The sequence below is a fragment of the Vanacampus margaritifer genome, chromosome 2 (assembly GCF_051991255.1).
Source record: "Vanacampus margaritifer isolate UIUO_Vmar chromosome 2, RoL_Vmar_1.0, whole genome shotgun sequence".
Classification (NCBI taxonomy): Eukaryota; Metazoa; Chordata; class Actinopteri; order Syngnathiformes; family Syngnathidae; genus Vanacampus; species Vanacampus margaritifer.
In genome coordinates this window covers 52,687,310-52,714,795 of record NC_135433.1, presented here as the reverse complement: position 1 = coordinate 52,714,795, position 27,486 = coordinate 52,687,310, and the positions used below count along the sequence as shown (strand labels likewise).

Here is a 27,486-nt window from a genome sequence, read left to right as displayed (position 1 = left end):
CTGACTTTGTCTGAGCCCGAGGGAAGTGCAAGTGATGTTTAGCAAACAACAATAAAAGTGACAAATTACAGTACATAGGCTGTGATGACTTTCTAACTTGGATTTAAATATACGTTTAGCAAAATAAAAATCAGCGAAGACCACCAACAATTAATGTGTTTTATGCTGCAAAGAGTAATTGATTTCCCCTTTGTTTTCCAGAGTTGCTCGGATCTGCAAAGAAAGTGAATGTCAACTTCCAGGATACAGATGGGTGAGTTCCATCATTTTCCTCCCTCCATACTGTATGTGTACTTTCCCCCCTCATCCTTACTCTCTATGCCATTTGGGCTCATTAGGAGTCATCCAGACATCACCTCCTCCCCATGTTTCCTCTGGTTCCATTCATATAAAAGCTTTATTGTCCTAGTTAGTTTTGCCTCTTTAGTAGAAAAGGCTGCAGGATAAGCCCAAATCCCACTCAGCTCAAGTTCAAACTAGCGTTTTTATGTACTATTTGTGCATTAAAGTAAGAACTAATACTATGCTATTATGATTTTAGTGGTTGTGTACATCTGTCCTTATATTTCCATTTGAGAGGTTGCATGCGAGCAGGATGAGGATGTAACAATAGCGGTCATTTTAGCATTCAGTCATTTCATTGCAATGTTCCATTTGATTATACTTCTTCAATAGATCATAATTATAGTATAACAATCTGTAGTTTCTGACTCTGACACAAAAACAACCAACAAACATTCTGATTTAGTTATTTCTATTCAGACTTGGGGTGTCACAAAGTCTATTAAAAACGATATATTTTTAATAGTGCTGCCAGGCGAATTAAAATTTTTAATCTAATTAATTACAGGATTTTAAATTAATTAATCTTATTCATCTATTTTAATCTCATATCTGCTAAAGGTACTCGAATAAAGAATTTGAATTCTAGGACATTACAAAGTAGTGCATGACTAATCAATTGAATACACCAAGAAGAGAAGATTTGAAATCCACATTTCTATTGTTGAAGTGTACTTCTAGATAACTAGATCTCCCAGAGCCATCATTTTGAGCCCAATATGGTTATTACTCGCTGTTTTGAGTAGCTAATAAAACCCCTCTCTTGCTTTTCTGAAACGGACGGGTTGCGACCTTTATTGATTTCCATTATCAGGCCTGTACTGCCAAAAACATCATGACTCCACCACATCTAGCAGCCTATTTTTTTCCCATAAGCTTTTACTATACTTTGAACTGCCGGGGGTGGGCTGGTCTTGGTCGGACTTGCTGTCTGGAACTCCCGAGTGATCCAGCGAACTCTCATCTGATTCGTCAGACTCCCTGTCAGTTTTCGTCTCAGAATGTAGCTGTACAGTCTCCTCGGTTCAGGTGGGGGGAAAACCCCGGAGTCCGATAGCGTCCACGGAGCCACTCGGGGCCAGCATAGCCTGAATCCCCTGACGGAGAGCTTTACAAGGGTGTCCGCCCCGTAGCTCCACGACATTGCGTTCCGGAGATAGAGGGCCAACAAACCCAAGATTTTTACCCGGGATAGGAACCACCGCAGGCAGGTAAGATTTTGCTATTCAGGTTACACCCAACATCCACCCCAACACTCAAGGAAATATACTCTGACAGTGTAACTTTTTATCCCAACAGTGTTAAAATAACACTGCTTACTGCATATTTGATTGAACACTGGAAATTTAACACTGACCGATTTGCCGTGTACGGGCTTAGGGTTAGGGTTACCAAACTAAGCTAGCTCAAAAGACGTAACTTCCACTTCGCAGATGAGTAATTTCCACTGTTTGAATTGGTTTGCCCCACCTCAGAAATGTGATTGGCGACTGTGTCCAGAGTCACTTGCTGGTAGTGATGAGTCAGATTCCTAGACTAAGTCCACAACGCAGGTGACGCCGGTTTGATTCCTGGACCGAGTGACTCTTTCCTGCTGGTCATTCTCTCTCTCTGTCCCCCTTCCTATCCAAAAACTTCAGATGTCCTGTCAATTAAAACCAAACCCAAAAAATTGAGGTAAATCACTATTTTTGCCTAAATGCTGCTCCTCAACTGATTTCAACATAGTTCCTAAACACCAAGATGGCACCAGTGTGATACTATTTGTTGTTTTGCCCTGAGTACAAAAAAGTGATACAATTAGTTATCCCCCCCAGCGGATAAAGGAGAAAATGTAAAAAAAAAAAAGAGAAAAGATAAAAACTGTGAATATGTGAAATTGCAATTGCCAAACCCATGTGCACCTGGGACTGGTATCCAACTAGTTGCAACTCAACCATTCACACAATTTAGAGTCCTCAATTCATCTACCATGCATGTCCTTGCATTGTGAAAAGAAGCCAAAGTACCTGTAGAAAAGCCACGCCTGAGCTGAGATTCGAACCCAGAACCTTTTGAAGGTGAAGCAGGCATGCTAACCACCAGAATGCCATGTTTTTCTCCATTGTTAAACAGCAGATCAAATTTTGTTTGTGTTTTCAAGGTAATTATGTTTTTTAAATTTTGTTTTAAAAGTACCGTTTACCATTTTCTCACCTTGATCCATTCCAAACTAAACCTTGTAGTAAGTAAACAATGAACTTAGTTTTGTTTTGCTTTGTCACATAAACAAAAATAGTTGGTGCTTATGTGTGCATGTGGAGCATAGCATCCTGTCTTATCCTTGAGAAAAACAAACAACTAGACATAAATAGGTAGTGTATACTGAGGAGAAAAAGAGACAGACAAATAAAGACAGCTGGTGAGAAGAGCAAAAAAAACCACACATCTAAAACTGAGTGGCTAATTACTTGCCTCTGCCTACAAACGTTTCTTCACAAAACAAACATGTTTCATGTGGCCATCCATTTTGGTTGATTGCTTAGTAGGAATGAATGAAAGACACCTTACTAATCAACAAATGTATTCTGTTAATGGAGCTCAGGTGTGCCGAGTGGAGGCTTGGCTCCATTGGCTCCCATGTAACTTGAACAGTGACGTTAATCTGCTTTATAATTTCCCTTTTAGCGAGTGATGGTGTATTGAGGGAATTGGTGGATGTGTTGGGAAAGAAATTACATTGACTGGCTGTACATGACTTTAGAAAAAATGATGACCAACAGCTCTAGGCTAGGATGTAGCCTTTGGGTACACTTCAACTGTATTAAATGTATAAATCATGACAGACTGTGAGACAGGCACAAAAGGTTTACGAGCAACACTACATTTGCACTCTTCAAGTATGTTTCTCGGTGGGTTTTTTTAGTAACATCTTCAGAGTGCTTTATTTAAATATGTTTTAAATCAGACTGTATTCTAATGTGGATGTATTTGTGATTACGTCAAATGGATAAAATGGTAAATCTTGCAATTTTTTTTTAACTTTTACAATAAGAGAAGTACTGGACTATAGTACAATTGCAGCGTTAGTATTCATCATGACAAATAACCAGTAAGAAGCAGTGATATTTCTCCATAATCTGTAAAACATTTAAGCTTGAATGACAGAAGAACCATAATAAAATCAAGGAACCAAAAGTCTGTAGTAGAATATATGAGAATATTTTAACACATTTGAATAACTAAGAATAATAGGGTTACTGGAAAGAGTGATCATAGAATGAGAACCGGTGGAGAGAAACAGCTTTAGGCCCAAGAAGCAAGCGAACGAGAGTGAATGCTGGATGGAGATGGAGAAAGGAGGAAGGGTATAAATATTGCACGACGCATTTTACTACTTGGCAAAGGGAAGAGCTCCCTTCCCCTTCCCCCATACATACAATCGCTGATACTAAAAGGAGGTACAAACACACACACACAGACACAAACAGCGCGTTGTTCAGCCGAGTAAAACATTGTGTAATGTATCCCTGCTTAACCCTGTAGGGGAAACTGAGGATAGGATTAGATTTATGGCACGTGCTTTTTACTCACTGTTCAGTGGACCGTCACACCTGCAGCGCTCGAATGAAGGGCGACTGGAAGGTCAAAGGATGCCGATGACCTGCTTTGATATTTGTTGGAATTTTCACAGCCAAATGGAGAGTATTCATGCATACAACACAATTAGCACCAACTGAACAATCCCCTGCATGTCAGCAATATTTGATTTGGTCTCAGCAGTGGGAATCCAAATCTAGTAATGGGTTGACCATGGTCATTATTTTCATGTTATTTCAGTGTCAGTGACAATCAGTTCTGTGGTGAACGTATTAACTCTTAATTTTAAATATTGTATCGAGATCGAGACCTCAACATATGACATGAGACCTTTGTTTAGGCAGCACTGAAGTTGGGTCACACAAAAAAAAGCTCTTTCAATGAACTTGAAAAAATAATGGAAAAAAAGTATATTTGTATCTGTTACCATTTTGCATTGAAGCATTTAAGCATTAGAATATAGCATTACTCACAAATCTGTATTAAACAGTGGGGGAAACAACTCGTATACTCTGCTGCCACCTGCTGGCCGTTTTTGTAAAGACTACCATTGCTTTAAGCCACCTCTTTATGTCATGTCAGAAGCTTCTTCTGTATCCTCTAGTATAACACCCCCCCCCCCCCCCCCTAAAAACAAAAACAAAAAAAACAACAACAACCTTTGGGAGCATGATAACATTTAAAATGTATTTATACGTTTGTGGGAGCAAATGAGTTAATGACCATGTACATGTTTGATTTGATTAAAATAAACAGGCAGCCAATATCTTTTTGAGTGTATCTCTAGGCTCTGCTATATACTGTATGTGCTAAACACATTTTCTTGACATTTTTTTATCAGACCACCACCTTACTGTTGGAAGGTTTATGCAAATGGTAAATGGACTGCTTTTTATATAGCGCTTTTATCTACACCATATGGTGCCCAAAGCACTTTACAATTGAAGCCTCGCATTCACCCATTCACATACCAGTGGTCTGCTGCTGCCATGCAGGGCGCTGCCAGGTCCACTGGGAGTAAATCGGGGTTCACTGTCTTGCTTAAGGACACTTCGACACTGTCACAAGGGTTGAGGATCGAACCCACAACCTCATAGATGGGAGATGACCACTCTATCACTGTGCCATGCCACCCCCTATGTAACAGTTGTCCTAAATTAACAGCATTGGTAATTATAAAAATGATTTGTTATTGCTGTTATCTAGGGGTATGAATTGCCTAGTACCTGGCGATTCGATTCGTATTCCGATTCATAGGTCACGATTCGATTCGATACCGATTTATCCCAATACAAATCTATAAAATGATTATTGCGATTCTTTTTAACTCAAATTTAGAAAATACTAATCAATAAACTTGTACATGCACACTGTAAGATTTGTATGAAAATGTATTAATTTATCTGAAAATTCAGGCTTATAACTGAGCATTTAACAAACAGGTTGCAGTCTGTTTCATGTCTGAACAGCACTGAAATAAAATATTAAGGCTTGATGTTCCATTAATATAACATTCTTTCATGCTTAATGTGTAAATCCTAACCCTAAGTAAGACGTTTTGTTTAATATTCCCCTAAAAAAAAAAAAGTTTAAAAATCTATTCGGCCGCATATCGAATCGATGAGAGAATTGCGCACTGTAATATCGCGATATATTGCCGAAGCGATTTTTTCTAACACCCCTAGTGTTATCCATGATTCATCCATTTCTAAGTTTGAGTTTTACCCAAAAAAAAAAGAAAAATCATTTTGGACATTATTTTTATTTACACACATTTCTGAACAGAAAATGTAGTGGTTTTAGTGTTGTTGTTTTATGTGGATTTCATATCTGTGAGACCACATTTTTTGTCTTTCCTTTTTGACATTTCCATATCCTTTCTATAATATTCTGTATTTGCTAACACAACACCCCTCGCCTTTGTTGTATTTCCCAGCTCTTCTTTATGTGCTTCAGCCTAATCCTCTGCTCCTAATGTATTTGCCATGCTAAGCTTTACCCTTACAGAATTTGTATGTCCTATGCACGTGTGTCTCCTTGTGTACAAACGATATATGCCCATGGGTGCATTGCTTGTTGCAGCAATGTTGGGGTAAAAATGGCCAACAGTAAAGTCAGTGCTTGTCTCTGTCAGACTAATGGAGGTTCTATGAGTCACAGTACAGGTTCATTCACACATTTGACACTGTGTCTGCATACGTGTGTCCTCTGTAGATTTTCCCCTCTGCATCATGCAGCCCTCAATGGGAATATGGAGCTTATCACTCTGTTGCTGGAGTCACAGGCAGCTGTTGACATCAGAGACCAGAAAGGTAAGATGAAAGCATTCGTAGAAATAAATTAAAATACATATTTTTCCTGTATTTTTTGTTGTTGTTGCCCAATGTGCACAGGCATGCGGCCACTGCATTACGCAGCGTGGCAGGGGAAGGCGGAGCCTATGAAGATGCTCCTAAAATCTGGTTCGTCTGTCAATGTCCAATCAGATGAAGGACAGATTCCTCTCCACCTGTCAGCGCAGCACGGCCATTATGATGTGGTGAGGGACATCGTCTGGTAAAGAAAGTGGTATAAACAAGGTCATGTTTTAAGTGTACAGGCATTTAAAGAGCACATTTGCTGCATTCATGAAACTAAAAGAAACAATACTACTTGCTTTGTAAAAAAAAAAAAAAAAAAAAAATCAGATTTTTAAAAAGGAACAAAAAAGTTTTGTAGGCATTTGTTGGCATCATCCCATGACACTATTTTGATATAGCGCAAGTAATTGCATCTGTGGCGCTTGTCACATGACGCTCAAATGCGTTTTCTCATTCAACCGACATTTTGAAAGAGGTTTGTGAACCAGGAGGGGTTTTATTGCGCAACATCAACTTCCTAGAAATAATGAATTCTCAGCCCAGATTTAAATATCAATATCATAAAAATGGCACCATTCATAAAAGTAACTGTGCTACTGTGTATTTTCCTACAGCCTCAGGACTTCCTGTCAGCTATTGAATAACAGTGACTTCCTGCAGGCTGCATGTGGTCATCATTTACATTTTCTTTTCTTATATTTTTTATGCCGACATGCATTTTGTACTGAAAACATTAATATGCATAAGGGAAACACACTATTACGAAACAAACATTCCTCCAAAGTAAATGGAAGAAGAATGAGAAGGGGGGAACTCATATTCTGATACACATACTTGTGATATTATCACCTTCATCTTTGTCTACTTGTATTATTCTTTTTTGGTTATTGTTTTGTTTCTGTTTGTTGTTGTTTTTGGTTGTGGTATTCTTAAAAGGCAGCTTTGTATTTCATGTTTTATTCTCTTCATCTACAGCTCAACATACTGAGTTGAAGTGATATATCCCTCTATTTACTTTCCACAAAATGCTGCGTCCTTCTTCACATCTTATCTTTTAGATGGTGCCCCCTAATTGATGTGATGCTTACAATATTTTCTTTGAACTAACCCTGACTGATATAATTGTATGTCTGAAAAGTTTGTATGGTCAATAGTAACGGAGTGCCAACATACTAAAAAAAATATCACTTGAAAACTTGGTATCCGTGTAATACAAGGAGCAGGAATGATGAACAGTGATATAGCGGGGGAACACTCCAATATTCATGCTTATCATACAACATCACTAAGCAAGATCTTTTGCAAAGACGTGACTGTTGCTCTGCAATCAATCATGCCTTTGTCAACCTTGATTTGCACATTATTCTTATACTGTAAATGTGGATTGTTTCCAGTCTGAAATGCTGCTGCAGCACCAGTCCAACCCGTGCATTGTGGATAATGCAGGCAAAACCCCTCTGGACCTCGCCTGTGAGTTCGGCAGAGTTGGGGTATGGAAATTTGTTTTTTTTAGTCGATACTTATAAATATGGGAATATAATCGGAAATAATCAAGAAACTTGTTGCTTTTCTCCTATGTGCGGGAATGCATGCGTGTTTGTCTGTGTTTGTTGTGTGTCTGTGTGTGTGTGTACGTGTGTTTATGTGTGTATGCAGGTTGTCCAATTATTGCTGTCAAGTAACATGTGTGTTGCTCTGCTGGAACCCAAGAAAGGAGATACCACAGATCCCAATGGGACATCTCCTCTACACTTGGCTGCTAAGAATGGACACATTGACATAATTAGGTACAACACGGACACGCACACACACGCACACGTGCGCATACACAAATATGATATTGTTGGTGCTGATATTCACCTCCAGGCATTTTTTGCATGACACTTTTCACTTGATCTGTAAATGTTACACTGTATAGTACACTTGTTAACCAATTTAAGCTACTAGCGTACATCTAAGATTATATGGCTGGTGCTTGTGTTAATTTTATCCGCCATTTTTAAATTTAGTCTCAGTTTTAGTCCGGTTTCAATCACGCTTGTTAGTTTTTAACATAGTTAGTCAACCTCATCTGTTTTTATTGAGTCCATTTTTAGTCGACTATAAATCTAGCATTTTAGTCTTTATTTTAGTCCAAAGAAACATCATTTTATTTGTCTATTTTTAGTCAACAAAAACTGTCAACGTTTTAGTCTAGTAATCATTTTACCTCTATATATTTTATCAGCAGATTTGTCTCATTTTTGTTATGAACTAAAATGTCTATAGATTTTAGTCCAGTTTTTATTAAGTGAAGTACATTTTCATTTAGTCTTCATTAATCCACAAAAAAGAATATACATATTTATTGTTGTTTATTAATGAGGGTTTTAGTCCAGTCCAGTCTAGTTTTAGTCTGGTGGAAAATGTGTGTTGACGAAATTATTTTTGTTTAATTTTCGTTGGCGAAATTAACCCTAGTAGGTAGACTTTTGATGAGATTTTGATTTAGCGTTCTAGTCGCCTTTTCATATATGAAATGATATAAAAGATAATTTTACAGTTACAGCAGTATATAGCATAAAATGTGATTGTTTGGACCAATTGCTCTGTGTGAAGGTCAGTTTAGCTTTTTTAACCCTAAACCTAACCTTGACTTTTAGCTTTATCACCTAGCACATTTTTAATAATGTATGTCAAACAATGTAGAATTGCTACATTGAAGGATTGCTTTTAAATAAATTAAAGGCAAAGCACGGTATAGTGACCCTAAAGTGACTCCATTCTTCTTCTTTTTTTTTTGTATGTGGCCCTTGGACACCCCTGATTCAGCGTTCACAATTACCCTAACATGCATGTTTTCCACAAGTCAGGTCCAAAACCAAGATTTTAACCCAGATCCTCCTGTCTGTGAGGCAGACCTGCTAGCCAATATACTGTAAAACTGAGACAGTAAAAATCATCGTCATAGTTGATGGAACCGAGGTCTGTCAGTGTGACACGGATAAACGATGCTTATTATGGACGGCCAGCAGTCTTCAACAGACACACAAACATCAGAGGACAATTAAATGAGTTTTTGACAGCTTTATCTCCAGCCTTGGTTTTGTCTTGCTTCAGTCACACCAATCTTCAAATAGAAATATACTCAAGTTATTTCCAAGAAGGACCCACAATAAAGTGAATCAAGAAATTATGAGGTGAGAAAAAACTCATACAGGGTTTGAGATTAACAGACAAGATTGGTATATTGGGAACACCAGCATGGCTCATGCAAAATGCATGAAAGAACAATATTTAGGTTATATGACCGACATGTAACGGCACGTTTATTATTGGAGTGCGCATCAAATATGCACGCCGCCTTGTTTGTCAGAATAATGATAGGAGGCTACAGCATCTCATCGACAAAATAGCTCAATGAATGAATTGTAGCTAATTCAATCTGTTTATTTTACTGCTACTTTTGTGTAATTGTCAATCTAATTTAATCTCTGGTTTGCTATGCTATGTATGCTGATGGTTAGAAGAGTGGTTTTAGCTTTAGAGGGAGGTTTCTTTTCTGCTGTGCTGTTATCTTGCCAAGAATGACAAAATGTTGAGCAGGAAGCGCAGCAATCTGCCCTCCTTTTTATCCTTTTGCATTTTCATTTGGACAAACCTAAGAAAATATGATAGGGTGTGAACTTGAACTGATTGCATTCTTTGGTTTTGCTCTTTTCATGTGCGCTAGCTATTCGCACTAAACTTGCTCTGTGTGTTCATCAGTCTGCAGCTGTGATGCCTCTCAGGTTCTTCGCACCCTTCTAATCCTCATCCCCACATGTTTTTCCTCACTCTTCCCACTCTTGTTGGCTCCGTCTCCGCTCCGTGGGCAGACTGTTGATCCAGTCGGGAATTGACATCAACCGACAGACCAAAGCGGGTACTGCCCTGCACGAGGCGGCCCTCTGTGGCAAGACCGAGGCAGTGAGGCTCCTGCTGGAAGTAAGTGGGACCTTATTGAACTCTTGCTGGAGTGCTTAGGGTCCCTGATGACCTTTGATTTGACACCCTGGATTTGTCGCCATTCATTTGCAGGCCACATTTTCAGTTATCCGAACATGCATATTTTGGCAATGTGGGAGGAAGTACCTGAAAAAAACATACAACCATAAAGAGAACATAAAGTCCACACAGGAAATTTGCTGTTTTGAACCCCGGACCTCAGAACTACAATGCTACAATGCTGCCAAACCAAAGCATATGCCGTCCATTAATAAATAGGAACCTTCATTCTTGCTTGTGAAACTGTTAACAATTTGTAATATGCTGCATTTGTCATATAAATGGAAAGATGACTGTATAGTTTCTATATATCCTGTCCTATATAGTTTCTACAAAACAACAACAATGAAAAAAGTACATTTGTGAATAGTGAAGTGCAAAAAAAATCTTGTCATCACCACGTGATAAAACTGAGGTCCAGCAAAAGCGATAGGATGCAAAGCACAAGCTTCACCGAGGGAGAGAAACTATGAGAGATTATGCAAATGGTGTATAATTATGCGTGTGACATTAAAATGCCACCTTATGGAAAAGAGCTACATGAAAACTAACTTGCATTTACATCCCTTGAGGTGAGATGTTATGATTCTTTGTCCCGGGGCAACTTGAGGCTGTACTCGTCTTTATTCATCTTCATCAGGTGTTATGTGAACGTGGTATTGCTCTTTGGCTTTTGTCTTGTTAAGTCATCATAGTTAAAGACCACAGCCCGCTGAGTTTAATTATGACAGGGCGCTTAATGGTTTTGAAATAACTGCTCGTGTTTTTCTCCCGTTGAAACGTAATTAACTGCGAGCAATGCAGTTAAATGGATAATGTGTTTCAAATTTCACTTAGTGGCAATTGTTTTCCCTTTTATTCTTCTCACACTTTCTGTGTGCAGAGTGGTATCAACGCCACGGTGCGAAACACCTACAGCCAGACTGCGCTGGACATCGTCTATCAGTTCACCGCAACACAAGCAAGCAGAGAGATCAAGCAACTTCTCCGGGGTACACGAATCATGGACGGACAGACGGACGGATGAATGAATGAATGGATGGATGGATGGATCTTTTAATTTTAGCTTCTCGGGAATATTACTGCTTTTGATTTAGTCCGCCAGTTTTTCCCATAGGAATAAAATAAAGTTGAAATAAAATGTGCCAAAAGGTAATCGCTGAACTGTGGTCTCAAAGAATAAAATAAGAATCTATAATTAACTTAGATACCGATGTTACACAGGATTTGCTGATATTTTGCGTGATGTTATGCTGATGCTTGTATGACATCATACATGACACCTATTTGTGTGACTTAAATGGGACATATATTTGTCAACAAGTAGATGGGTCTCTATGAGTGCCTGCTCTCATATCAAGTGTGAATTTAAACAACCATGTAAATCTTTAATATACCTAAATCTGAAAATGTGTCTGCCAGCAAGCTGTTATAAACTTTACAACAAATTTACATAATATCCGCCCCCCTACACCAACTTTGTCCGGTCATAACTTGGCAACTAGTGTTAAAGAAGACTTTCAACTGGACTCCACAATGAATAATGACTATAAACTGCAAAATAATCTAAAAACTTTCTAAACATTATGCCAAAGTTAACCCTCCTGACTCTTTGACTGCCAGACGTTTTCAGAAAAGGGATGCCGTGGGTGCCAGCCGATTTAAGCATTTTGACTGATCTTTTGACAGATCTTTCAAGGTCCACAGAAAATTATGTGTTTGGACTATGGAAACACACATACTACCAAATGAAAGATTGGACTCTCATCTTTCATCAGAAAAAAAAGTTTGTTTCTACCTTATTCTGTTTTTGAGTAATCAACAATAGAAAATGGTTACTTTCACCTCTGTTTTGAAACAAACGTCTTTTAACGTCTTTGGCACTCCTCCATAGGATTTTACTAAACGTTATTTAATGTTTTTGGCAGTCAAAGAGTTAAGGTTGTTTCTCAGGAGCAGAAATTATGTTACCGGGTCACTTTGACCCGGGCTATATTTAATAATAAAAACGCATCCCAATAAACATTTATTAACCGCTTTCATAAACCATTACTATTTATAATTCTTTAACTTGGAAATGGGTCAGCTGTGTTTAGTGTTCCAAAAGTGCCCTGATAAAGAACTATGGTTCATGATTAACAGTTTTCAATTAAAATGTGTCATAATGAACCATCTAAACTGTTTGACGATGAAAAGTTTTGTTGCAAAAACCTACCAATTGGTAGTTCTTAAACTTTAAAATGGGTCAATTTGACCCTGACTATGTTTAATGTTCCAAAAGCATTCAGATAAACATAAGTAACTATTTTAATTAAAAATATCTGTATGTCAAAGTGAACCATGTTTTGTACCTTCCAATTTAAAACAGGTCAATTTATGTTCCAAAAGCATTCTGATAAATATTTACGTTTTAATAATTTATAGTCTGGTGATATGAAGTTTCATTAAAAAAAAAGAAAAGAAAAATGTATATGTTAGGTCAGCTTGACCCGGCGTGTGCTCAATGTTCTGAAAGCATCCAAAGAAACATCGTTATATTAACTGTTTTAGCTAACATTTGTTCTTGAAAGTGGGTCATTTTGACCCACCACATAGCAGGATGGTTGCTGTGGGTTTGTATGCGAATAGCATAAGCTTTTGATAATTAGCTTAAACAATACTATATTGCTCTATCAAACCGTGGACACAGTTCGGGTGGGTGAATGGTTTTTGTACTTGGTGATGTGCTCCCATGCACAGAGCCGTACACTTAATTGACAAGTGTAATTCAGTGGTTTGGTAATGAAGTGCTGACCCCACAAGTGAAAATGCATTAGTCTTAATGGTCATTCTCTTTTTTCCACACTTCGAGCTCCACTTGCGTGACTCATTCAGTCTTATAGAACCCACTCTGGTTGTCATGGTAATGATATTTATCCATTCGCCATTGACTATGCAATATATGGGGTCGGATAGTAGTCATAGAGTTTCATGAGAGAGGACCATACTCTAATACGCCTTGAAAAAAAAAAGTCATTACAGTTCTTGCATGCATGTTATTAAGAACGTGGTAGGTGTTTTTGAATTGTAAAAATAAATAAAAATAATAATAAAAATAATAATAAAAATATGTCTTCTTTTAGTGGAATACTTTTTCCCACTGGTAGTGTCATGGTAATGCAAATTTTGGATGTTGTTGTGAGACATGTTTAGTCATCAATAAATAAATAAATGTTTTTGTGTTGCACAGATGCGTCTGCAGCTCTTCAGGTTCGGGCTTTGAAAGATTACTGCAACAATTACGACTTAACCAGCCTCAACATCAAAGCAGGAGATGTCATTACGGTACACACCTACAAACACACGCACATTCTTGACTTACTCAGTGAGTACAGGCCAAATCAAACCCAGCACTAGCCCATTTAATACCACCCGCCCAAAAATTAAGGTGGCCTACGGATGTAATGAAACACCTACTTTGAGGTTTACCTGCCATGAAATATTTAATGCTGGCACTGTGCCGAGGACACACACAAAGCAGCAGAGATGGGATCGGCTAGATCACAGTCTTGGAATTTAAGGCTGGCCTTTTGGCGAATAATTCACACCATTTTCCAAGGTTGATGCTATCTTTAGCCTGAAACGTTGGAAATTGAAAAGATAATGCCATCAGATGGACGCGCAGACTGTAACTGGAAACACTCAAGATGTAGCGTTGATCATAGTGAGCAAAGTGCATCGCCTGATTCCAGATCAAATACAGATAAAATGTTCTGTTGTAGAAGTTTAATAACTTAAAAAAAAAACTACACAGTTGGAAAAAATTGTAAGAAATACTTTTGGCAGGAGGCAAGTTATTACCGGTGCATTCATTCAAGCAATTAAAAAATGTACAACTCTAATAATAATTAGTAGAGAGCCTTTCTAAAAGAAAGTCATAGTAATGGATTGACAGATCTACATTCTATTAATGATTTCCTTCAAGTTTTTGTCGTCAGTTAGAACTTGCATTGGCTCTGCTGATTGGATGGAGTAGAAAAACATTTTAATAATTTAATTGGATCAATTCAATGAACAATATTATTGTTATTCTATGCGGCGTATAAATTCAACATTTCAAATCCCATTGAATGCGTTGAGACGCTTATGCCATTGAGAGAGCAGTTTTGTTTGAGAATGAGTGCTGTGTTTTAGGTTGATTAATATGCTCGAATGAGCTAATTCAGCATTTACTACGAAAACAGAGAGAAACATATTTATGCCTACATCGTAGTCTGCAACACCATTCATGAATATTTATGATTGTTAGGGAAGCCAAGCAGCGGCTGTTTTTCCTCGCTGAGGGTCTGAATGAACACATTGGCTTTTCTGCCATCACATAACATTTAAAAGCTCTCATTCAGCTGTTAACATTTGAATGAGGCTGTCTAGGATTTTCAAGCCTTCTCAAAAAGTCACAATGCCGTATACATATGTAGTGTTTACATTATAAGTTATATGCAGTGTTTTGAAAAAGCGTTTGCCTCGCATATATTTGTCCACCTTCTCAAATGTCTGGTTTCCTCATTTTAATGTTCACGATCATCAAACAAATGTAAATGTCAATTAACGATAACGCAAGTAAACATAAAATGCCATTTAAAATTGTGATGTGATTTATTAAGGGGAAAAAAACCTTCCAGGCCTAGTATAAAAGAGTACTTGGTGGCCCTACTTAAATTCTCAATTAACTGACTGCCTAATCCCATTTTTGGAAATTTAATTTTCACTGGCTACACCCAAGCCTGATGACCTCCAGACCTGTTCAATCAAGAAATCACCAAAATAGAACTTGTCTGGTGATAAAGTTGGACTAAAAGATCTCAAAAATCTGCAAAAAAAATGCCACTATAAAAAACAACAACAGCAAAACACAAACAAATATTAAGAACAGATAAAAATTCAAGTAATTGCCTTCTATCAGTCTTCTATCAGCAAACTATGGTGAGTGCCATCATCTTAGATAACATGGAATAATGGTGAAACTTCCCACAAGTGGTCGGGCTGCAAAAATAACCCAGAGCCCAGGACAACATCGAAAGAACTGTAGCCCTCCCTTGCCTCACTTAAGGTGAGTGTCAGTATTCATGGCTCAACAATAAGGAAAACAAGAGGCAGAAATGACATCCAGGCGAAAAACACTAAAGAACATGAAGCCCCCCCAAAAAAAAGACATCTGAATGTAAAGATAAATGATCAAAGTTGAATTTTTTGGCACAACATTTCAGAAAAAATAGCATCATAGCAGCAGTCACAGCATTTTGGTGGTAGTGTAACGGTCTGGGGCTGCTTCACTAATTCAGTACCTGGACAACCATGAATTCTGTTCTTTACCAGAAAATCATGAAGAAGAACATACAACCATCAGTTATCTTCTGCAGCCGGACGATGATCCAAAACACCAGCAACTTCTGAATGAAAAAAAAAAGAAGGCTTTGGAGTGGAAGAGGGGGACAAAATAGTCCCTCAAAGATATAAAAGACTCATTGCCAGCACAAAAAATGCTTGATTTTGGTTGCTGCTGCTGAGGGTGGCCTGACTAGTTATTACGTTTAGGGCCAAGAACTTTTTCACATGGAGCTTTGAATAGTTTTTTACCTCAATAAACCAAATCACCGTTTTAAAACTGCATCTTATATTCGCTCGGGTTATCTGTGTCTGATATTTGCACTTTTTGATGATCATAACGCATTCAAGTGGGGAAACTATGCACAAAAAAATGAATTGTGATGAGGGCAAATACTTTTGCACTGCACTGTATACAGTAACTGAATTCAGCAAATTCATCCCACGCCACAACATCACCTAATTTGCATTCTTTAAAGAACAAACGGGTGAAAAAATTGAGGTAAACAAATATGATAAACGAACCCATGTTAAAATAGTTATTGGTATACATACACAAATATGTTAAATGCGTAAATCAAATACCTAAAGAATATATATTCTTGAGTATAAACATTATTACCTGGCAGGTTTTGGAGCAGCACCCGGATGGACGCTGGAAAGGCTGTATCCATGACAACCGGACAGGAAATGATAGAGTGGGCTACTTCCCCTCCACCATGGTGGAGGTCATCAGCAAACGAACAGGTGTGTGTGCGTGCACGTGTGTATGCATGATTGTGCGTGTGCGCGCGTGTGTTAAAATGATTCCAGTTGAATGAAATCGTGGAAGAGGATGATGACGAAAAGAGGTTTCGTTTCAAGCGTAATCGTCAAGTAAATGCAAACAAATGAAGATTTATCATCTTCTCTCACACTTGGAGACTTGTTGCGATATTGTGACTCAGCCTGAAGCTCACCCAGCTGGTTGTACTTTACCGAGGAAATATATCACTCTTTACTGATTGATGATGAAAGTACCTGCTGAGTAACAAAAACGACATGTAGCACGACTTAACTCACTTGACTCCGTGTTAGTAAACAGTCCAAAACATTGGAGTTGAGCACTTAGACTTGCAGTGTAAATCCAGATTTAATGGTCAATAACAGGGGATAAATAATATTCCCATGTATACAATTGATTAACATAACAGGTAGGTTGACCGGGTGAGACAAACAGTAGCCCATTCTGGCTCCGACCCATTCCATCATTTCACTGCACAGACACAAGCTGGTGTCCGTTTTTAAATGTGTATTGGTGTTTATCTGTCAATATAGTCGCTCTGTTTGTGAAGTTTTGTGCTCACTTGTCTCAGTCAATATGTATGTGTGATGGTCGTCTTCATCTGGGATGTCTTACATTATGTCTGTGATGTCCTCGTGGTCTCCCCTCATCAGCATCATTCTCACCATTGATACATTCTTACGCTGGTACTGATCACTTGTCACTATAGATCTTAATCAAAATCACTATCGGAACATATGCTAAGGGAGTGCCACTGTTCTAACAAGAGGTCGTACTTATTTGCTCATGTATTTTCCATCCATTTTTAAATTTTTTTTTCCTTCCATCTGTCCCCACTCACTCTTTGAAAGGTGCCATTAATCATGTAGAAGGATGCTCTCGGTCACATTTTGCAAGCCAGGCAGTCAAGTGCGACATCAACTGGACATGGGCAAAGTGATTTTCTGGCAACATAATTGTCATTTTTGTTTGTTAATTGCAGACCCCAGAAATTGTAGACAACAGGTAATTTTAACAGTGATTTATTCATACAAAAAAAAAGCACAAAAAGGGAACTCAAAAAATGACGCTTGCAAAATGCCAAGAACGAACAGTTAACAAAAAATGTTCGCAAAATACGTAAGGAATAAATAGTAACCAAAAGCACTTGCAAAACGCAAGGAAACATTTACAACAAGTTTAAATGGAAGACACAAGAGAAAAAGACAGATGGTTAGTGATGGGTCCATGCGCATCAACACGTCTGTGCATTCGTTGAGGAATGAGAGCGATGCATCGGTGTCGGTGCACATATTACTTTGAGAAAAACTCACGTGTCGCTCATCACTACACCTGTCACTGAGGCATCAAACTTTATAAGGAAGTGTATCTACCTGAGTCGCAGATCTTTTAAAGCCCAATTCTTCCCTTCAAGTCGATGTGATAGAAGAAAGGATTCCACCTTGCCAGACATCATTGATATATTGGAAAATGTTTTCCTTGTTTAAAAGGTTACTTTCACTTTCCATGCCTTCTACACGGTGTGGGACATTTAGCTGATTGGTTATCGCGGTACGCATTTCAGGCGTTCACTAAAAGAGGATGTGGGTTTGATCCCTGGTTGAGGAGTATTAGTATCACTTTTAAAATCACGCGTTTCACTTACGGATTTATTATTATTATCATTATTATTATCATTATTATTATTATTATTATATGTATTATTATTATTATTATTATATTTATTATTATATTTATTGTTTTTAACATCAAATTTCCATGCAATGATAATTCTAAAGTATATTATGAACCACCTATGAGTTATCTCCACTGTCTCAGGCACACCAGCCACATAATTACCTCGTGACAGTATTTTCCAAAGCTAGAAAAGGAATCACTTTACCACCAAAATACTGGAATTTTTTTTTATTTAAATAAAAACATACGTTTAAAAAACACTGTGCCTCAAAGACTAGTACATAAGCAACATCTTTTCACAAATTTACACTTACAGTCCGATACACATTGACAGATGCTCACATTATTTATTGGCTGCTTTTTATGATATTTTAAACTTTGATTAAAATAAAAATAATACACAATAACATACAACAGAGGTGGGCATCGAGGGCCGCAGTCTGCAGGTTTTGCGTGTTGCCCTTCTCCAACACAGCTGATATATGATCAGCTCATCAGCAAGCTCTGCATAAGCCTGATAACGATCCTGTTGATTGGAATCAGCTTGTGTTGGAAGTGAGAAACCTACAAAACCTGCAGGACTCCGGCCCTCGAGGTCCGAGATTGCCCACCTCTGACATACAATATAAATGTAACTCAACAATATTGTATATAGGTTGCCTGCAATGTAATGATGTAAGATTCAGCAGGTGTCCTATTGAGCAACAGCGTGACACAGTAACAATTAACAACACAGTGCCAACACGGTATCAATACCGTTTGCGAAATGTGCCGACACGCTTCATGAGGCTTCATCTACCCTTCACTACAAATAATATACTCACACACGAACAGGATGGTAGAAGAGCCAAACGCGGAGAAAACTGACCAGAGTAAATGCAAAACAGCAGAAAGACAGTTGAGGAACAGAGTTAAGTAGAGTCCAACACTAGTGAGGAGCCTCAACTGCCTTATGCCGAGCTCAAACTACACGACTTTTTTGTCTTTCACGTCAGATTACCTGATAAATTTGCTTTGTGTCGTGTAGCCAAACTACATGGAGCACGCGGGACAAATGTGGCTGTGCAAACATGAGCGCATGGCTTGCGCTCCAGGCTCGGTAGTGTTTAAGATATGACTCAGTAGCCAATTAGAACTGTATTTTAATTTATTTACATGCCTCATGGTATTATAGCCTATTTTGTTCATTTATTTGGGGAGGACATATTGTTTTATCATTTTATCAAATACTGAAATATTATATTGTGTTTGAGTAATTTCTACACTGCTTAAATATTTATTCGTATTTGACTTGATTTAGTACGGTGCATTTGATACGCACATTCACTCTGAACCGTCCTTCGAGGACACACACACATACACACATACACATAGCGGGAGCGGCTGTCAAGGCACCAAGGCCTGGCCTGACTTCAAAAAGATGTCTGTCCCAAAGACGTGATCAATCCTCACTAAATGTAGTATGTGCACATCCCTACTTACAGTATAGCCAAATCATGCTATTAGACTATACTATACTATATTAGAACGACAGTCACAATATTTCTTTGTACTTTATTCACATCATAAGTCGTTGCCTATGACGATGGCAATAGTGGCTCCGGTCCATAAAATGAAAACAATGTGACTTTTGATATTTTAGAGTATGTTTTGGTGAGGGGATAAGTACTGAAGTGCACACATACATTTGGTGAGGATCGATTATGGTTTTGGGACACAGGTAGAAATTGTGCTTGCCGGCGGGACTTCATTGACAGCCCCCCTTCCCCCAAAGGAGAAGAACCTGAATTTAGTGCGAGACGGGGTTGCATCTGTCTGGCCCCGTCCCATGAGATATCCAGGGGGGGAAAAAAGGAGCTATAACGTGCTGGTTACTGTGTGATTGATGTTTCGCTCCCTCTCACTATTGGTCAATGCTGCGGAATTAACTGATTTAATTCATTTAAACTTTTCTCCACTTCTGGATAACATTTATAGTGACTTGGAGCGCTGGAATAATCTTCCTATTTCTCTAATAGGACGAATAGCCACCATTAAAATTAAAGTTTTACCTAAAATAAACTATTTTTTCTCAATGATTCCATTTAAACCTACGGCTAAATGGTTCCAGTTGTTGGACTCAGCCGTAACAAAATTTTACTGGAATAAAAAAAAAGCAAAGATTAGTCTATCTACTCTTCAGAAAAGCAAATCCAAAGGTGGTCTAGAGGCACCAAATTTTATGTACTACTATATAGCTAACCAGCTACAATATATCGTTCTATGGGCACAACCCAACAGAGACACTAACTGTTGGTTGGAACTAGAACAGAAGGATTGTAATAACCTCAGACTTCGAGATTTACTCTTTATTACAACATCGATTAAGCGCCATAATTGTTTTAAAAACCCAATGATTTCCGCCACCGTGACTGCCTGGTGGAAGGCACTAGAATTGACAAAAGCCCAAGTGGAGCCCTGTGGACTTTCTCCCCTATGGCATAACCCCGACTTTCGACTTTCAACTTAACAACCAACCGTTTCATTTAGCTGTGTGGGAGCAGAAAGGAATTACACATCTCCACCATCTCTTCTCAGATAATATGTTTATATCATATACATCCTTGCTCCAAAAATACAATATAAAAAACGGAAATTTTTTACATTATCTACAAGTTAAAAATATGATAAAGAAAAAAATTCCAACACTTCGGGGTACGCTCCAACCGCCTGTTTTAGCTAAAGATATTAACAAGCTTTCTCCGACAACAACAAAAAAACTTTCAAAAATATATAAGTTACTTTCATATACTGATAAAATGTCTTTACCCATCTCGAAATGGGAGACAGACTTGTCTATAGCACCGGAACCTGACTTTTGGATTCAAGTTTGTGAAAATGCATTTAAAATGACAAAACACACAAATTTACAACTTATCCAATATAAAGTTATTCACAGAACATACATTACTCAATATATGATGAAGAAAATGGGACTCTCAGACTCCGACATTTGTCTCCAATGCTTACAAAACACTACAGACACTTATGTTCATGCTTTATGGTTATGTACTCCGGTTATGTATTTCTGGACTAAAGTCTTAGAAAAACTTTCCGCTATTTTGGACTGTAGGATACCTTTATCTCCAAACTTGTGTTTGCTAGGTGACCTAACAACAACTGATTTACCACATAAACAATTTCAATCTACACTTGTAGCCCTTACTATCGCTAAAAAAACAATTCTTGTTAACTGGAAAAATAAACAAACTCTGAATATCGACCAATGGTCTAACCTCCTCATAAATCACATTTTAATGGAAAAAATATCTGCCTCAAATAAAAACCAAATATCAAAATTTATAGAAACATGGTCTACGTATATAGAATTTTTTAACCTAATTCCGGTTACTTAATTCTGTCTGTTAGAGAGAGCCACTACATCGTGATAACTTACATTGATGTTTCTGCATTTGGCAATTTATTATTATATTATATTATTAGTATGGGATTTTTTTTTGATGGGCTTTAGGTGAACTGATGAGTGCACACACGCTCGCGCGTACGCACGCACACACACACGCACATGCACATACTCACCCACATACAAAAAAAAAAGTATATATATGTATATATATATATATATATATATATGTGTGTATATGTATATATATATGTATATGTATTTAAAAAAAAAAAAAAAAAAACATTTATTAAATTTTTTTTAATTGATTTGTTGTTTTTTAAAAAAAAAAAAAAAGAGGAGAGCAATGATGATGTCAAATCGAATGAACAATACTGAGCTCTTCTGTAAAAGAAAAAAAAAAGAAAAAAAAAAAATGCTGCGGAACCAAAAAGACGACGACATATGTAATTATGTATGTCACATTGTGCGACAAGACGAGCAAAAATTTTGACATGCTAGACTTTCGTGGTGGTGGTTGTGAAGCGTCCCAGACACTAGGAGACCAATCGCTCAGTGGGCCACACTGCACGGGTGATGCTACGTCAAGATAACTCAAAATCGTTCACAACATGCCCTGTTTGTCTGTGACACATCTGTCAGGTCAAAATCAGAATAAACCCTGGCTGTAGAATGCAGTGTGAGGCGTGTTACCATGCGGGGTGGACTTAAACATTTGACTCCGCCCACACAGATTTTCAACCTCAAAGCGCCTTTTTCTTTATTTCTTTGTTGTTAAACTATTGCCCTGGAGGCTTTTTGTGCCATTTTATAACATTTTATAACCTTAACCCTAATCCTAACCCGAACCATAATCACAACCCTACTACATCACGATTACAGTATTGTTTAAACACTTTATTGAACAACGAAAATTAAAAAACAAATACTAACATCAACCTTCGAGGAATGCGCTATCTGCTGGTGGCATGTAGTACTGCACTTCGACCTCTTCCGTCAAACCGTTAAATTAGCTCCGCCCTGGCTGACTGAGGATTGAGTGTTTGTAATTTTCGATGCTCCATAATGTGTTTAAAAAAAATTATAACTTTACGTCCTAAGACGGTGCATCATTAAATCTGCAAATTTTGTTCTAAAATTTCTTTTTTTTAAACCATTTAGTAAAATCCATGTGGGCGGAGTCAAACATTTAAGTCCACCCCGCGTGGCGCCTCGAACTGCACTCTGCATCCAGGGCTACTTGCAAAATCGGGCTAATTTCTTGTAGTCTGACCACGGCATTATAAAGACATCTGATTACTAACAGGCGGCAGGTGAGTCGCATGAGGAACCACCTACCATCAATCACTCTGCTAGTGAAAAAAACAAAAACACAGCCTGAGAGCACAAATATGACAATTTTACATATTATTGGACTATGGAGGAGTTAGTTTGACGATATAGTGTACTATGATTGAAATTATTATATACTGTAAATGTGGCATTTCTTTCAAAATATGTTTCCATTACGACGATTCGATATGTAGCTTGAAATATTTCCAAATGAAAGGATTCAGTGCACTCGCATCTTTTCAATCAAAACCACATTTTTGATTCAAATCATTTTTTGGTACATACCTTCTCTATACACGTGTGTTAGCCTATTAGCACATTGTAAGGCTCAGAAGTAGTAAAAACATAGAACATATACTATAGTCACTAGCTGAGGATAACGGTGTGCTATTCAAGCCATGTAGCTGTTTTATCACGGGCAAAAAGTACACAGCAATGAGTTCATTGTTTTTAAGGCAGGAAGAGAATGTCAAAGCACTGCATATTTTCAGCTAATTTCATGCAAAAGAACATGGTGTAATGGGTCAACATTTTCACTTTTGCTCAGTTAGGCCAAATGAGTCACTCAGAGCACACATTGCAAGGTTGCTTTGGATTCCCATTTTCAGTGTATCATTTTCAGTTTCATTTCATGACTTTACCTCATTCTTCTCTCAAGCATCACGTGGCCTCATGAACTCCCTCCTCATTGTTTTAGTCTTAACGTTAGCCTTCCTTGTTTATAATTTGTTCTTTTTTTCCCTCCCTTTTCTTATGTTTCCTTTTTGTGGTTTGTTTCGTGGCGGTGGTTCACTGTTGGCTGGTTGTGTGTGTGTGTCGTCACGGTGCGTGTATCTAGGTTTGGCCAGCACAGTCATTTGCACTCAACAGTTTCAAAAGATACCGCTGGTTGCCCCGGCGACGGTTGCCCCCGCCAACGTGGTAGTCAACGGCAACGACACCACGTTCCATCAGATCCATATCCTGCCTCCACCGCCTCCTCCTCCACCACATTCCCATCAGCCACTGCTTCCACTTTTCACTTCCTTTGGCTATAACAGGTCGCCCGTGACAACCCCACAGGGAGACACCCCCACTGCCCCAGGTACACGCCCCCTTTTCACTATTATTACTATTATTATTATTATTATTATTATTATCATCAAAACTTCAAGGGATGCTTTCTACTTTTCTTTCATTATTACAAGCTCAAAAAGCTAATTGGCTATGAACGATTAAAATTGGTGATTTCATTATTTATAAGAAGGCATCCTTTAAAGTTTTCTGTTATGGGTCATTATTTATGTAGATTTATGTGTTATTCATACTGAATTGCTTTTGTTTTTTTTTGAAGTTGTTGTCACTTTCCATTATTGAGACCTACATCATTACTTGACAAGTCTAATATTGTAGAAGCAAATTTCCTGCTCTTCAGGTTGTGGATTACAAAATCCATTAATATTATCATCATCATTTTCATTATTATTATAGCAAACAGTGTACAGTGTAGATAGTATACACGAACAAGCAATCACAGTAAAGCAAAAAGGAAATTGTTGTCGATGAAGTTGAATCAGAAAAGTTACGTTTGTGGGAAATTTGTTGAGGGTAAACTCAATAAATAAATTAAGTCACAGCACGCCATTTTACAACACACCTGTTCTCACCTGAGTTGCTTTTTTTTGTAAATTATTGTTTTCTTTTCTTTCTTTTTTTTTAAGTAGTTTGAGTAGTTTCTGTTTGCTAGGACAGCCCGCACGCACACACGCACACACGCACACCCACTTTTTTAAACTAATGTTGTAAGAATTGTTACTGTACAGTATTGTCCTTTCCGCCATCTATTGTTGTCAGCATTTTACTATCCATGCGTGTGAGCTCTTTCACATCTTAAAAAAAAAAAAGTACACTCTCTATTTCAAAATTTTATTTAAGGTACTGGAGTCATAATTTTCTGTGAATCATGTTTTGTTCAATTATGTTTCCAACAGTACTTAACATCCAGTATACAGCAATAATGGCAGATGTGCTTCTCATCAGCATTAATCAGCTTCTTAAATGTGCCGGTCTGTCTGCTGAATTTGTGTTTTACAGTTGTGTATCTTTGTTGCCTTATTAACTCTACTTTTCGTTTTTTTAAATGAAGAAAAAAAACCTACTTTTATTTGATCATTTCATCAAATTTGTGCAAAAGAAGTCAATATTTCAAAAGTTGACTCTTGTCACATCAATATAGAAGCACAACTGAATAACACAACTTGAAAACCGAAGCAAGCAAGTAGGTGAAACCACAAAATTGAAGTCGGTCTCAAAACATTCGGTCATGTCCCGCAAATATTTGCAAGGGAGACATTTTGTTAAAATGCCATGTGTTACGCAACAGACTTAAGAATAAAGTCTACAAATGTCACAAAAAAGGTTTTGTGAGTAAGGTGTTCACTGGCCTAAAGTTTTTTTTTTCTGCTTTATGAGATCATTTTGATTCCTCCAGTACACACACACACACACACACACACACACAAACACGCACTCATATTGTCAGACTAATAACATTTGCTGAAAATCATATTTTCAATTGTACTGTACGACTCCTTTGATGGACTTGACCTGGAGGGATGCAAAATGGCCACAAGGAGGAGCTGGGTGTGATTTCATGAAGAAAAGAGAACTTGTGCAACTTGTGTGTTTCTCTGCAGCACCGTTGGTCACACATTTAAACCATTTATAAACTATTCAGATGGTTATAATGGTTTATGACACTCTCCAAAAATGCACTTACAGCAGCCTCATTCTGAAAAGGCCTACATATATAATCGCAAACCGATGGCTGTATTATATATGTATGTGTATGTACATTATGGCACGTGTATATACACAGAAAATCATGTTATGGATTTTTTATGTACAATGGTTTTTATACATGTTTTCATATATTTATATTCTGTATTTTTTCTGTGTTTGTGTGTGAGTGTGTACTGAGAATGCAAGGGAGTGTGAGAGAGTCTCTTTCTCAAAATGTTAAGATGGGAACAGAGCACAGAAAGTTTATTCAAAGTCGGAGCTGAACCGTTAAAAAGTATTTTTTTAAAGATCATGGCTTGGTTTTGATTTAGTTTATAGGTAAAGTATATAAATGCTGCTGTTTTTTGGGTCAAATTTGAACTAACAAGCACAATTGCAGTAGTAATAACAACAGTCAGCATTAAATGCACTTATTGCATTGCAGTTTGGAAGTTATTTAATTTAACTGTTCTTTTTTAAAATGTAACTATCGTATACATAAGGGTGACATCCCAGTGTAATTTTGCTGATTGGCCTAAGTAAGTAATTAAGGTGTGTGGCGTCAATTTTGATTATGGTGTGTTACCAAATATGTTTCCTTGTCCTAAAAAGCGATTCTAAAAAGTATTCATGTTCAACAGCATTACACCAAAAGCTTTGTCATGTAAGACATTCTTTATAAATCAGATTTTTTTTTTCAACAGAAAGTCAACTGCCATTCTTCTTTTAGTGACGCAGGTCCCATTTTAATGATAACCACAATTTAAAAGTGTCAGTAAACCTTAAATAAGTCTGATAGTTCAAGCCCATAAACAGTGTTGTGCTCATTACTAAAAAAAATACTCTGATGATTACTTAAACAAAAAAGTAATGCATTACAATTAAAAGTAACTCTTTAGTTTTTTGTAAAAAACAAAACAAAAAAAGAACATACACTGTTCCTTTTTGCTCAACTTAAGTAAAGTACTGTAATGAGCGTATTTCCACGTAAAAAAACTCATCTTGTGCTCGCCTTGACTCTCCATGACTGCTAAATCCGATACGCACCCACAATGCGTTTTCTTCGGCAGTGGCAATCACTTGTAAACAGGAAGTAGTACAGTACGCAGCAGCCATCCATTCATTATTTGATTCTGAACCCGCTTATTCTCACGAGTGTCGCACAATTAAATTAAATAATTTATCACACCATATTGTAACTGTAACTAAGTTACTGTATTTTAAAAAGTAATGCATTAGAGTTTTAGTTATTGTAAAAAGTAACTAAGTTACAGTAATGCGTTACTATTTATTAGTCACTGCCCAAAACCGCCCATAACAGTGCTGAAAGGAAATATTTGCTCCATGGGCAAAAAAATCCACATTAACATTGGTCCATGTGGAGCTGGAGCAAATAAACTCCGTTTTGCCCAACATTATGCAAAGTCTCTTTGCAAGAGCACCAAATTAGGGCCCAGTTAGCAGCTAACGGTAGTGTCCTGTGTTGAAGGTTGTCGTGGCTCAGAGGCAAGTCCTCACAGCTCCCCCACCACGTCCTGTGGGCCCCATGGAGGCTCCAATGAAGAGATCTGGGTACTGCGCAAGCCTGTGGCAGGTAACTGAGCCGCACTGCGCTGAGACCTCAAATCCTTCTAAACTCCAAGCCAGGCATCAAACAGTATCTGCCGTCCATTCAAACATTTCCAAAAGATGATTTCCAAAATGATTCGGCTATTGAAAGGTCATCAGATACTCTTTGACCTGTGACAAGTCATGTCCCGCTGTCCTTTCATCTTTTAGCTTAGCTAAACTCGGTCAACTTTATGTTTGGGACTGCAGCCATATGCATTGGTCTGTGGTTTGTGTGTATGTATGGAGGG

General features: G+C 37.8%; 1 protein-coding gene across 7 annotated transcripts in view; it reads left to right on the top strand.

Annotated features, from left to right (window-relative positions):
- The window catches only part of caskin1 (CASK interacting protein 1), a 94,335-nt gene that overhangs the window by 40,895 nt on the left and 25,954 nt on the right, over positions 1-27,486 (top strand). For 4 of the 7 annotated variants that reach the window (XM_077559461.1, XM_077559465.1, XM_077559462.1 and 1 more), the window contains exons 2-12: positions 202-253; positions 6,136-6,233; positions 6,315-6,460; positions 7,676-7,771; positions 7,938-8,068; positions 10,139-10,247; positions 11,191-11,299; positions 13,537-13,631; positions 16,301-16,418; positions 23,706-23,951; positions 27,117-27,221. In XM_077559461.1, the coding sequence (XP_077415587.1) occupies positions 202-253; positions 6,136-6,233; positions 6,315-6,460; positions 7,676-7,771; positions 7,938-8,068; positions 10,139-10,247; positions 11,191-11,299; positions 13,537-13,631; positions 16,301-16,418; positions 23,706-23,951; positions 27,117-27,221 (1,305 nt within the window). The remainder of the gene's footprint in view (positions 1-201; positions 254-6,135; positions 6,234-6,314; positions 6,461-7,675; positions 7,772-7,937; positions 8,069-10,138; positions 10,248-11,190; positions 11,300-13,536; positions 13,632-16,300; positions 16,419-23,705; positions 23,952-27,116; positions 27,222-27,486) is intronic. The other 3 variants (XM_077559466.1, XM_077559464.1, XM_077559467.1) reach the window with 3 other exon arrangements.